Source organism: Lissotriton vulgaris, chromosome 10, assembly GCF_964263255.1.
Source record: "Lissotriton vulgaris chromosome 10, aLisVul1.2, whole genome shotgun sequence".
NCBI lineage: Eukaryota > Metazoa > Chordata > Amphibia > Caudata > Salamandridae > Lissotriton > Lissotriton vulgaris.
This window is the reverse complement of record NC_141698.1, coordinates 57,312,778-57,325,741: the sequence shown is the minus strand read 5'-3', so window position 1 is coordinate 57,325,741 and position 12,964 is coordinate 57,312,778. Positions and strand designations below refer to the sequence as shown.

At 43.1% G+C, this 12,964-nt stretch overlaps 1 protein-coding gene across 1 annotated transcript in view; it reads left to right on the top strand.

The window, feature by feature from the left end:
- SCNN1G (sodium channel epithelial 1 subunit gamma) overlaps positions 1-12,224 on the top strand; it is a 61,119-nt gene extending 48,895 nt beyond the window's left edge. Inside the window, exons 11-13 of the mRNA XM_086940445.1 lie at positions 2,332-2,393; positions 8,236-8,311; positions 9,423-12,224. Of these exons, the coding sequence (XP_086796571.1) occupies positions 2,332-2,393; positions 8,236-8,311; positions 9,423-9,836 (552 nt within the window). The 3' untranslated portion in view covers positions 9,837-12,224. The remainder of the gene's footprint in view (positions 1-2,331; positions 2,394-8,235; positions 8,312-9,422) is intronic.
- The last annotated feature ends 740 nt before the right edge of the window (positions 12,225-12,964 follow it).

Genomic DNA, 12,964 nt, shown 5'->3' with positions numbered 1-12,964 from the left:
GTTTCAGGCTGTATGGCCTTGTGCCTGGAAATGCATTACCTGCCAAGAATGAAAAAATGTCTGACTCTCAAATTCACCCCCCCCCCATTCCTTTCCTTCTAACCTTAATGTGCAGTTTGACAGCAAAAAACAACCTCTCCCAGACTGCCTCTCCTAGACACATCCTCCCACTGACTACCACCAGGTAAATATCAGTCAAATATGCACCCTTACCGTCCACTGTGCCACAGTTTGTAGGGCTAGTCTCTAGCAAGATGGACTTCGGCCAAAGCCTCTTGGTCCTCCCAATGAATCCTCCACTCCCATGAAAATGTTCTTGAAAAAGCCACATATCATGAATAACCTTCATGGATCCACCCTCACTTCTACCTAAATAATAAGACAGGCTGACTCATAAACAATTTACTTTCTGAAATATCCAGCACTGGCCTACCTCTCTCCTCCTCTAAAAGCCGTACGCACCTCATCTTCTTCCATTGGTTGACATCACTCGGATGAAGGAAATCAAGGCCACTCTCAGTGTTACTGAGTAACATTAGTTTGAAGGCCAATGCAATGGACCAGATTGTCTGAAACGATCCTGGATTTGTTCTTTGATTAAAACAACCCCTTCTGTAGACCCCACTTGTTCAGCAACTTTGACCAACATTGAGATTGCCGCATGTGGCTAAATTATTGGAACGTTTGTCGCCACGCATTTCAGCACTCACTTGTACATGACATGTCTGTTAAAAGATCTCAAATTCCCTAGAGCATGCACCCATCAATGGAAAATTACTGGTTGCGAGTGGGAGTGGCTGGTATGTAGAGGAGCAGGGTGCGGGTGGGCCGGAGAGGCAGGGGTAAGGGGCACTAGGGGTCGCAGGGGGATAAAATCTTTTTTAAAAAGTTAAAAACGTACATGCAGCCGTTCCCGTTGTGCTCATCTGCTCCTCTTAACAAGTCTTCAAGAAGGCAGAGGCTCACGGAATGCCCTGTGGCCAATCCTGAAGCCGCTCTCATGCATGAGAGCAGCATCAGGATTCGCCTGAGCACCATTGATTTGCGCTCCAGCACAGACTGTGAGTATGTGCCTGCCTTGTCCAACCCAGCTGCGTTGCTGGGTTGGAAAGAGCTTTCACTGCGCATGACGGTTTGGCCCGCCTGAGACTGCCGGCCAAACCATCATGCGCAGTGATGGGAGTACACTACCACTCCCCTCAGTGCCTGTCACCAACAGGCCCCGCTCCCAAGCCTCGGCAGGAGAAATAAAACAAGTATTGTTTTATTTTTCCTGTCCTGCCGAATTTGTGGCCCACCCCTGCTCCTTATGCTTGCCTCTCTGTCACATTGGCTGTTGAATCACTTTCACTGGATTTGCAATACTCTCTCTGCTCTTGCATTACTATGCATTTTGTTAAATCACTGAAACCTCTGAAAGATAGCAGAACTGCCATTCAAACACGTTGCTGTTAAATATGTTTACAGAATGTCAAATATGTCTAGTTAGAATTGAATACCTCTAGTGGCTCTTAGAACATTTCAGGTGTATTAAGGTCACTTCAGTCATTGTTTATCTCTCTGAGATCTTTGTGTGTTATGTGGGCAAAACAAATGAGTTCTTTAGAGGCCTATAGAGAACTTTAAGGGACCAAAACAAAGGCAACCACAGGCGAGTGCTTAATTTGTGCTAGTGGTTTCTGGTGGTTCAACCAACACTCATTTTAGGGGACTGGGACTTCTTCATCATCAGATGTTCACCCAAGGCAAGAGAAAGGCTGAAAAGAGAGATAGAAACAGCACAAAGGATGAAGGCTGAGATGAAAAAACCTTCCAGGGAGTGATAAAGAGGCATGAATTGTAGGGTGATGGCAGAAAGAGGCTTGATGTGGAATCAAGGTCAGGTAGCCTTGGTAATTATCAACCCCAGCATTTGGCAGCTCCAGTTGAGCTCTCCTATTAAATACTATGGCCCCCCTGCACTTAATGCTTCACAATTTAAGCACTGTCAGAGGTTACTGTCCTGTATCTGTCGTCTCACATGGATCAGATCAGAAATATGTAATAGAGGAGAGTTTACTGCCCAGTTTATGTGATGGGTTGATTGCCATTCATGTCCTAAGGTTGTTGCACAGTGACTGGATCACAACATTCAAGGCCCTCCTGGCCACACAAATACCAGACTAATTCCAGCATCTTGAGACATTTGGCCCAAGTCCCCCAATCTCTCCTACACCAAAAGTCCGAGTTACTCATTTTAGGTCCTTAATGCCTAGTACCCCCTTATCTGCATTTTTAAAAAATATATCTTCTTCTTCTCATTGCCCCCATGTTTATTCTGTTTTCTCCCAGGAGTGGATGCTTCGAGTTTTAACCTGGGAAATGGGAGACAAGATCGACAAAAACTTAACAAAGTAAGTCTATGTATTTCTGTAAGTGACATGCCACAAAGATGCCAGAAAGAGCTGAGTGATTTTGGGAGAGCACTGGAATAATCCCTTGAGGCTTCACACATAATTAACCCTTTATTACTTCACTATAGGACAGACCGCCATTGGAGATCACCCTGGTTGTGGTCTGGGCAGTTTTTCTTTGCCTGAGGTACCCCTGACCTTCCTCCACTGGACTTTCCTTCTTCGAGTCTTGCTATGGTTGTCTGAGAAGGGGGGGGGGGGGGGGTCAGTGAAGGCAGAGCTCCCACATAAGTTAAGTAGGTGTGCAGTTTGAGGACCACAAACTCACTCAGTGCATTAACTGCACAGCTGTCCCTTTATTTTATGTACAAAACCCGTGAATAATGGATGGTCTGCAGTAACAGAGGCCTGAATGAGACCAATTTGAACTTTTCCCCTCAAAATGGTCATCAGGACCAATGACGGTGAGTGGCCCATGAATAAGATCTTGTGAGATAGATCCTAATTGGACACTGGATGAACATCTGACCAGGGCCAAGAACTCGGCCTTAAAGTCATATTTAGAAGAACGGATTCCAGGTGTAATACTCCAGCAGAATCTCAGTTCTAAGGCTAAAAGGCATAAATAAAACAAACATTGGCAAAACCAATAGGTCTCACCAGTGAAACATATAGGCTTTGCCAAAGCAATTTTTTCTCCCAAATGGCCGTCGAGAGTGCTTATGTGTGTGTGGTCACCGTCTTAAAATGTTTCTCTTTTCGTTTAAGGAGCTAATTTCAAGATTGCCTGTGCATGTGCGCACCCTCTCTCACAGTGACCAACCTGTAATGATTTTTCATAAACTAAAAGAAAAACCATTACAATATGGCCATCATACACATGTGCGCCTGTGCAGTGGTCATCTGGGAAAGAGAAATTATTTTTTTTATACTCAAAGAAAACCCGTTACAAGATGGCTGCTGCTCATGCACCCCAGTCATCTTCTAATGATTCTTTTTTAAACGTAATGTTTGGTGGCCATCTTAAAACTGTTTTTCGTAAAGGTGAAGAAAAATGATTCCAAGATGACCATTCTGCGTGTGCATATTGCTCGCCTATCTTGGAATGGTAAAAACAACTTGAATATGGGAGCCTGCTACTACAGCAGACTGGGGCATTTGGAAAGCTAGAAACTGGTGAATAAGCAGATGCCTAGGACTTCTCATTATTTAATAACAAATGTGGGTGTTGGGAAAGGAACAGGGTGGAAGAATGGATTCATCCGGTAAAAGCACAATGCAACTGGAATGTTTCTAGCGTGCGACAAACACAAGAAAATGGAAGAAAACCATCCAATCAAAAGGAGGAAGTGACGTAGACAAGAAAACTATTGAATTACGAGCAGAGGGTGGACCAAAAAACCCTGAGTGCTAACAGACAGCAGAAGTTATCTGTAAACGAGACATACAAAGTTTCTTCAGACTGCCTTCCCCATGTGTTATTCTTGTATTTTTGACATGCATGTGAATGCCCAAAGGCATGATACACGTTTCTGCAATACAGTGTTACTCCAAACTGAGCACTCATCCATTTGCTACCGGTGCTTTGTCCTCATCTCATCGTATCATGAGAAAATGTGTGCATGATGTCTTCTCTAAACCCCAATATGGAATCACAATGGATGTTCATAACTATTGGTCAAAACGTGTAATTGTCCAGGTTGGGTTCACCTATGGATACCCTGTCTGTGCAAGTTTCCACCATTGATCACAATGAAGTGCTCTATAGTGGACCTTCCAAAATATTAATTCACCCACTTTAGACAAGATATTAACACTCACCACCAGAACATTTTGGAATATTCATAGAAACACTCCCACTTATTCCTATCACCTTCAAAATGGCTGCCTTTCCATCACTGATCATGTTGAAATGTTCCCTATCATCAAATTTCGTCTTCTCCCATGTACCCCTCTTCTCGAGAGGTCTTCTTTCCATTGGTGCTCATGATGCACCATTCTTGAAGCTGCATTCTCCTCTCTCCCTCTAATGTGTGCACAAGTTCTTCATCTGGCTCCAATGCGTCCTTCATTTAATACCCTTCTGGATTTGTCTAAGTCTGAACATCTCCCCACCAGTCGCCACATTGTCTGATCCTGAACATCAACCCCCCCAATCGCCACATGGTCTGAGCCTGAACAACACACCATCGGTCAACACTTGCCTGAGCCGGAGCATCTCCCCACCAGTGACCACGTTGTCTGAGCCTGAATATCACACCACCAGCCGCTGCGTTGTTAGAGCCTGAACATCTCACCACCAGTCACCACGTGGTCTAAGCCTGAACATCCCACCACCAGTCGCTACTTTGCCTGAGCCTGAACATCTCCCCACCAGCCACCATTTTGTCTGACCTGAACAATACACCACCAGTTGCTACGTTGTCTGAGCTTGAACATCTCACCACCAGTCGCTACATTTTCTGAGCCTGAACATCTCACCACGAGTAGCCACTTGTCTGAGCCTGAGCAACACACCTCAAGTCGTCACGCTGTCTGAGCCTGAACATCACACCCCCAGCCGTCATGTTGTCTGGGCCAAAACATCACACCCCCAGTGGCCACCTTGAAGACAGCTTCAGAAAGCGTTGGTGGAACGTTAGCACTCACCTGGCACCAATCCCAGGGACACACAGAGGTGTTTGACTTCCTGACAGGTTAATCCAAAGGAGTTTACCATCCAGACACTGATGTGACTTTATTTCCACTTGGACAGTGTCTAGTTCCTTGCTTGGAGTGGACCCGCGCCTCTGTGTCTCAGGGCCTTGCCACAATTCCAGAAATCTGAGCCCTGGGCTTCAAGAGGTGTAAAATGTACATCTGAGATTTGTAATCAGAGTGTTGTCCTTGTTAATTCTAGTCCATTGTGGTTCACTGCATGAGTGACAATATGCAAGTGCTTCGCAAACATAGCACACAATGTATGTTTACCGTACAGATGAATGTAAGAAGCTCGTGTTCTTATACAGATGTTATTTAAATACTAAAGCACTGTTTGTTCCTGCTGCCTTCATCCCTGCATGTCTGATAAATGTCCCTTCCCGGAAGACATGCAGTCTCTGTGTTCCGGTATCCGTCGTCATGAGTGTATGACTGTTGTGCATTCAGTGCTCGCTGTGTTCCCCTTTTCATCAATGTACTTTCTTTCATCCCTTCCATCTTTCTACATCTCTTTCTCAGAGTCTCTGCGATCAAACCTCTATTCTACTCTCTCCCAGTACCTTTATTTCTCTTTCTTCAGTTCTACACTTCTTTCACATTTTGACTCCCTGTATCTCCCTCATTCCCTCTCTACACATGTTGACCATCACCTCATATTTGTTTAACCCTTCTTCTTGTTTTCTCTTATCTCTCTCTCTCTCTATTTCTGTCTCATCCTACATGCAGTTCCCTGGCTTTTTCACTCATCGAGGGAATAGCTTTCTGGAATTAAGCTATAGGCATCAGTCTGAAATAGACGTCACTTAAAAGAGGGTGTACATTAAAGAAAGCACTCTCACAATTTTTCCTTCATCAAAACATCGCATGTGCATACATTGCAAGGCTATTTAGGTAGCCGGGAGGGTGTTCATTAAAATAATAACAACAATTAAAAACAAAAATTCAATAAAAAAAGGATCACGTTCAAAGTCATCATTTTTTTCTTAACACATACCAGTCAAATCTAGACCTAAAAAAATATAACCAACAATTCTCAGTTTTCTGGTGGAAGATTTGTGCCCGATTCACAGAACTAACTTAAGACAAAATCCTAAACTTACTACTTTTGGTATTCACAGAAGTTAGGATTTGGTTTTAAGTTTGTCAAGACAAAATCCTAACTTCTGTGAATACCAAAAGTAGTACGTTTAGGATTTTGTCTTAAGTTAGTTCTGTGAATCGGGCCCATAGTCTTTTCTGGGTTTAAGTCTTTGTACGTTGATTTGATCCAGCCCTGAAAAAATGTATATGGATGGGCTGCAAAGTTCTTTTGCTCAGCTCAATGCAACCGGAAATGGGAAGTTTCTGGGTGACTGTAGCAGTGTGTTGGGCCTAAGGACACCATTGTCCATATTCGATGATATGGATATAAGCTTAGTTGATACTAAATCCAGGAACCTGCAGTTCAGATTTTAGTCTAGGTGGTGATCAGCATTAGTCAGACAATGGATTTGCAATTTGCTAGCTGATTCTGTTGTTACCCTTGACAAATGTGTCTGATAAATAGCCCCTCATAAGGGGGCGCTGTTTTCTAAGAGTGTACCATTGTTAAAGGATTCTTTGGGGCATCACTTTCCCCATATGGTTCAGCTTTTTTTGAGCCAGGACCTTCACAGTGGCGGCGTGAAGGGAAGGTTGGCAAAGCCCCTTGGGTTCCTTGTGGTTGGCTGTGGGTCAGTAGAATTTGGCAAGCCACTTTGCCTGGCATGCTTGTTCTTCTTGTCCTGGCATGCAGATCACCAACTCATAGTCTGCTCTGTAAACCTTCACCGCCATTATCTCTAAAAACAAAATGGTGGCTAAATCATCCCTTGCCCGCGTGAGTTGAAAGTAAAGTAGGCATGAAAGACAGTCAAAAGAAACTCAGCGACTAAGAACACAGCAAATCACATCATTGGATAAACACATTTGTGATATTAAATTAAAAAAAGATGGGAAATAGATGATAAACACACTTGTGATATTAAATTAAAAAAAGGTGGGAAATAGATGCTGAGGCTACCCAATGCCCACAGTCAAACCACAGGGAGTAAATAGTTAGCTGGTTCCAAACAGAGACTCAGCATCCTGAAGCGACTTAGGGCAGTATGTGCGTACACTTTATTCACCCATCCTGATACTCTTGTAGTTTATATTTCTACATCTATTATTCTTACTTACACACCACTACTTTATATTTCTCAAATTACTTACATATAAATGCCTTTACTTCCCACTTCCTTTTCTCAGTTTCTACTTTTTGACATATCGCTCTCACTCGTCATTTTTCACTTATTCCTATTTATTTTCTTCTTCTTTACACCCTCCTTCTCCCTCATCCATTTTTTACCTCATAGTTCTTTTTTCATTCTTCCCCATTTGGTGTATCTTTTTGCGGTTCATTCATCGTCCTCTCTTTATTTTCTGCACTACCTTGCTTTCTCTCCATAACATTCACATGAGTTGCATGTCAAAAATTTTGGACCAGAATATCTGACTGCAAAACATAGGCTCAAAATAAAGAATGACAAAATATCTAACATACATAAATATATTCGTACAAAAATGTTGAGAAAAATCTAAATCTGGCATAAAATACTTGCATTAAAATATATAACAAATGGTATCAGAATGGTTGGTTAACCCAATTATATGATAGGTTAGAACCAAGTTTGGTTGACTTTAGGAAAAACTCATTTTTGTAAGATGATTTTTTGGGGAGTGCATGTTAATGAGTGTCTGAGTTTGCACTCTATGGGCTTTATTGGAGTTTGGCAGATGGAACATGCTGTCACAAATCTGGCAGGTATCCGTCCATTGTATTACAAGTTCATGATAGACTAGGGCACTTGTAATATGACAGGTGGGAAATCTGTCACTTTTTGACTGAGTATCCCATCGGCCAAATTCTAAATGAGGACATATGTGTATTTTCAGCCTATATGTGCACATGGAAACTTCACATAATTATTAACACACTTTTTGTTAGGCATATATCCACAGCTCTAACATTTTTGCAAGGTCAGTTTCTGACTTACTTGAGTTTAAAATACATTGTACATGTTTCAAAGAAAGTAATTTTCTGGTTACCTCAAACACCTATTTCTTCTTGTTTGTTTTGCAGATATGACCTAGCAAATGTGGGAATATTTTACAAAGATCTGAATCTGCGATCGATCTCTGAGAGCCCAGCAAACAGTGTAAGTTACCTATTTTCTAAGGTGCTGATTCTGCTTATAGATCTCGCCTACATGTTTATAGATCTTGTTCATACATTTGTGTGAATTACCATTTGAGAATGTCCATATAACATCTTCGAATGGTAAAATTAATTCCAGATTAGTCGCCTGTTTATTGTGAAGCATACACATGCACTGGTGGCCTTCCTGCAATTTGTTTTCTTTGAGAAAATACCATTCCAAGATGGCGACTGTGACATGCACATGTGTCGTGACATCATGACACAAACGCACAGCACTGCGTTATCTTGGAATGATATTTATTCAAAATTTGCTTTACAAGAAGTCACTAGCTTGTGGGTATGCATTGAGACACGTGCATTGCATAACGGCCATCTTGGAACACTGTTTACTCAAAGAATGAAAGAAAACAAATTCCAAGATGGCCTCCGTAGTGTGTGTGATTCATGATGTAATCTTCCAAAGATTGCGCCAGAGATTTTTACACAGTTTTAACCCAAACACAGTTTTACCAAGGTTCCCCAAACACAGCTTTACCACTGACTCCCAAGCACAATTTTACCCTGATTCCCCAATACAGGTTTACCAGACTTTCCTACCTTCCACACAATGCTTTACCACTGAACCATCAAACACAAAACGTGTCACAGTTTCTCAAACACCATTATGCCACATAGTTTCCTAAACACAGCATCTCTGCATAATCCCTCAGACAGCTTTAGCACAAGTTCAGCAAACTTTTACGCCTGATTCCCAAACACAGCTTTACTGTGGAGCACCCAAACACAGTTTGACATAAAAGCAGTTCACAGTATAATCACATAAGACTTTAAGTGCAGGTTAAGTCAAGAGTATTTCCAATCCAGATTTACAGCAGAGTATTCCAAATAATTGCTTTGCCTGATGTCTCTCGAGCACAATTTCATCACAGAGTTTCCAAAACTCCTGTCAACCTGAGGATTTCTCCAAGCGGAGCTTCTCATATGCTCTAAGTCCTTTCTGGTTCCTACCATTAGCTCATAGAGTTTGTTTTCATATGCACTGGTGGGGATGGGTTAAAGGTGTAACCCTGGCAGAGTCTGGCTCACCATCTGTCTGTTTTCTCCTGCAGATTGCAACATTGCTTTCCAACTTTGGGGGCCAACTGGGCCTGTGGCTGAGCTGCTCCATGGTGTGCGTCATCGAGATTGTGGAGATCTTCTGTGTTGATTCCTTCTGGGTCTTTGCGCGACAGCACTGGCAGAAGATGCGCAAGAGCTTCCAGCAGAAGAAGGAGGAGCGGAGGCAGGCGCAGTTGGCCGCGGCCTCGCAAGACGCTGTTGCTGCAGACAGCGGACATGACAATCCTGTTTGCATTCAGGATGAGGACCCACCAACCTTCAACACGGCGCTCTCCCTGCCCGTGCCATCCAACTACCAGATGCCCCGTACACCACCTCCAAACTACAACACTCTTAGGCTACAGACTTTTGTAGAAAATGGAGGTGAGCTCGAGGACTCGGAGGATGACACAGAATACCTCTGAAGAGCCACACTTGCGTACTCATCCAGAACTTGTGATGTGACAGAGACACACTTCCAAAAAAGCCAGTCAACGTAGACTGGGTCGCAAGGCATTTTGGGTATTTTGTCCCTCTAGCAGATGCCTGTCCTGTGGATATGGTTTGAAGCTGCTGGCTTGGGCCTCTTGGTCCTGTCTCAGCTGGAAGCTGACTATGAGCTTGTATAGAATGCAAGTGTGCTAAAGATTGTATTTTCCTTCTAGGACCTTTAGCGGAACAATGCAAGCCACTCAAGGAATCTCCAGGAAGTTCCCTTCCTGCTGGTGAACACTTCTTTGTTAATCCCACAAGATGTCTCAAATTTAATCTCAGTGTATGCCATTGTCAAATCATAGCCTTTCTACAGAGCATCCTCCCTTACAGATGAGAGGAAGGGATGCTGCCATGTAGGATACCACTGAAGGCATCTTCCGATTGAAGGCTATCCATGATCTTGGCCTAAATGCAAGGCACCTTCCGCCATCAAGAGAGACAGCAGTTGAAGCCTCTGAACAAGTCAGAAAAAGTCACCATTGCTCCGCCCCACACCCCAGACTTTCAGCATTATCTCCACTACAGATTCTGCAAATCTCTGCAAGGCACCCTTTTGTTGGTCAATCACAATTCCAGGTCCTCCACATGTGCCACTCTGTAGTCCATGGGGCCATAGGCCCTAGAGCAAGAACTATGGCACTAGTGAGGAGGAGCATGCACACGATTTGTAAGGAAAGGTTTGCACCGAGATAGGATGGGGGGCAATGGACTTCCTGGAGACATGCAATGTAAAGAAGCAGAAAGGCCACTAGAGTTCACTACTTGCACAATGGACAATATGGTGAATATTTGCACCCAAGAATCTCAAAGGGCTTGGAGCATCAAGACATGCGATACGCTGCAAATGGGACTAATGATAAGTCTTAAGAAGAGGTGGAAGACCCATGAGTCATCTCAAGAGAGCAAAATTCAAAGAGTTACACATTACAGAGTTGGATCCATATTTGTGATGGCAAAATATTATTCAAAACTCCAACCACATGGTGTTGAGACAAGCATTCTAACAACTGTCCAGTACCGGGGAAAGACAATCTCAGCGAATAGGGATGAGCTGGATAAGTGGACCCACAAAAATAATCTTTAATTGGAAGTAGTGAGATACTTCTTTCCCTTCGCATTGATATCAGGCAACACCTGTGCATTGGAGAGGTGTTTTCAGCAGGAATCTACAAGGAGCTCCTCTGATACACCACAGGCTTGAGAAGCACTATCCTGCCGCGTACGATAAACGCACCCCCTATAAGCACAGTAACATTACGCTCTTGGTATTTCATAAGCTTCTGAAAGTTGAAGGTTCTTCACAGACTCGCAGAGACCTGCCAGCATCACCTTTGTGTACTCTGAAACTTCTCCGTTGACTTAAGGCCACAATACTGTGGCGCCCCAATCAAATACCCCCACTTTCTTCGGACAAGTAGGCCAAGTAATGCCATTTTGAATATCACAACTCTGAAAGCTCGAAGGATCCAGTGACCTCTCAAGCCATGCTGGTGTCCACCTCCACTAAAACTAAAATTCCCTTCCATCTGTCGCCCAACGCACTGACAAAGTGGACCTGACATAGTTCCACTATGTTATACTTCCGTTTCCGCGTCCACTTTCTGCAGATTATTATTCTTTTTTTTTAACTCTTTTTATTAACAAAGCTCGCAAGACCATATCATTCAAAAACATTGCCATCAGTGCAGATTATGTTTTGAAGCTATGGACAAAAAGCCAGGAGTTCACATTGACCATAAAGTGTGTTAAATGTTCTTTTTTATTGTATCAAAATTAAGTGCAGTGCAGAAGCATTGAGAACACAGAGTCTTGTGGACATGGGGACTGTTTCCTGCTGAAAAAGGATATATATATTTTTTAATGTCTTTATTTCCATAAAAAGGATTATATTTTTTTATTTCTAACAAAAAACTGTTCTTGGATTGCACATAGCCTATAGTGCACCAAGGAGGTATATATCAGCCAATAGCCATCTTCTCTGTGTTGTAAGGCCTCAGGACACTGCATTGCAGCTGATATGTGCTAGCTAGTCTCTTTGAAAAGATTGCAAACAAATCTCTGTATGTATGTAGAGTAGCATGTAGCATGTATGTATGTATGTTCATATACACACATATATATCCAAAATATGTGTAGACATGTCAGTGTTTGTGAGGGAGGAAGGCCTCTACTTTGGTGTGCCACTTGTGAAGAAATGTGGCTTCCTCAGAACTTGAATGTTGCTAAGAGGGGGCGTTGCAACCCTCCGAATCTCCCATTTATTACTTGAATAATGCTTGGCATGAACTGTGAGACATAAAACCATTTTGCAAATCACATGTTCCACATCTGTCTGTGTGTTTTATTATAGTGGATTGTTTGTGTGTTGTTATCATTGGATTTTTAGTCTGGGTGGCCATAAAAGAACAAAGCTGACAAAATGGCCAAATTGCTCAGGTGTGATGGGGAAGAAAGGAAGTCTCGACAGGTAGATTCCCTACCAGAGAAAGTACTTCTGCAGCATAGCAGCCCATTTAAAAAACACAGTAGCACAGTATGGTGCTATGCGATTACAAAAAGTGCCACAAAACACTTCCACATCATCCCATTCCTCACCAGAGGAGGCAGTGCTACAGAATGGCAACCACTTCAGAGAAAATGATGTTACAATATGGCAGTTCCTACCAGAGTAAGCCCTGCTACAGGTTTCCGACCCTCTTAGAGAAAATATTGCCACAACATGGTGCTCCTCACCGGAGACCACATACTGAAGCATAGCATTACCTGTCAGAGAAAGGCTTACTGCGGCGCGCCATTGTCCACCTGAAGGCGGCACCAGCAAAGAATGGTATTCTGTACCATAAAAAAGCATCGCCATTGCTGATTAGAGCATGGATGGAGCATCCTGAGTCCTTCCAGAGTCCATTGGAAGCAGGACTGGCTCATCGTCCTCTGTTGAATGGAATCCATGGATATATCTGCTCTGCATTACAGTAAGATCAAAATGAATGGAGGAAGCATTGTACCCAGAATCCTCTTGGTGTCTTTTGGAAGCATTCTAAACCGTCAGCCAATCCAT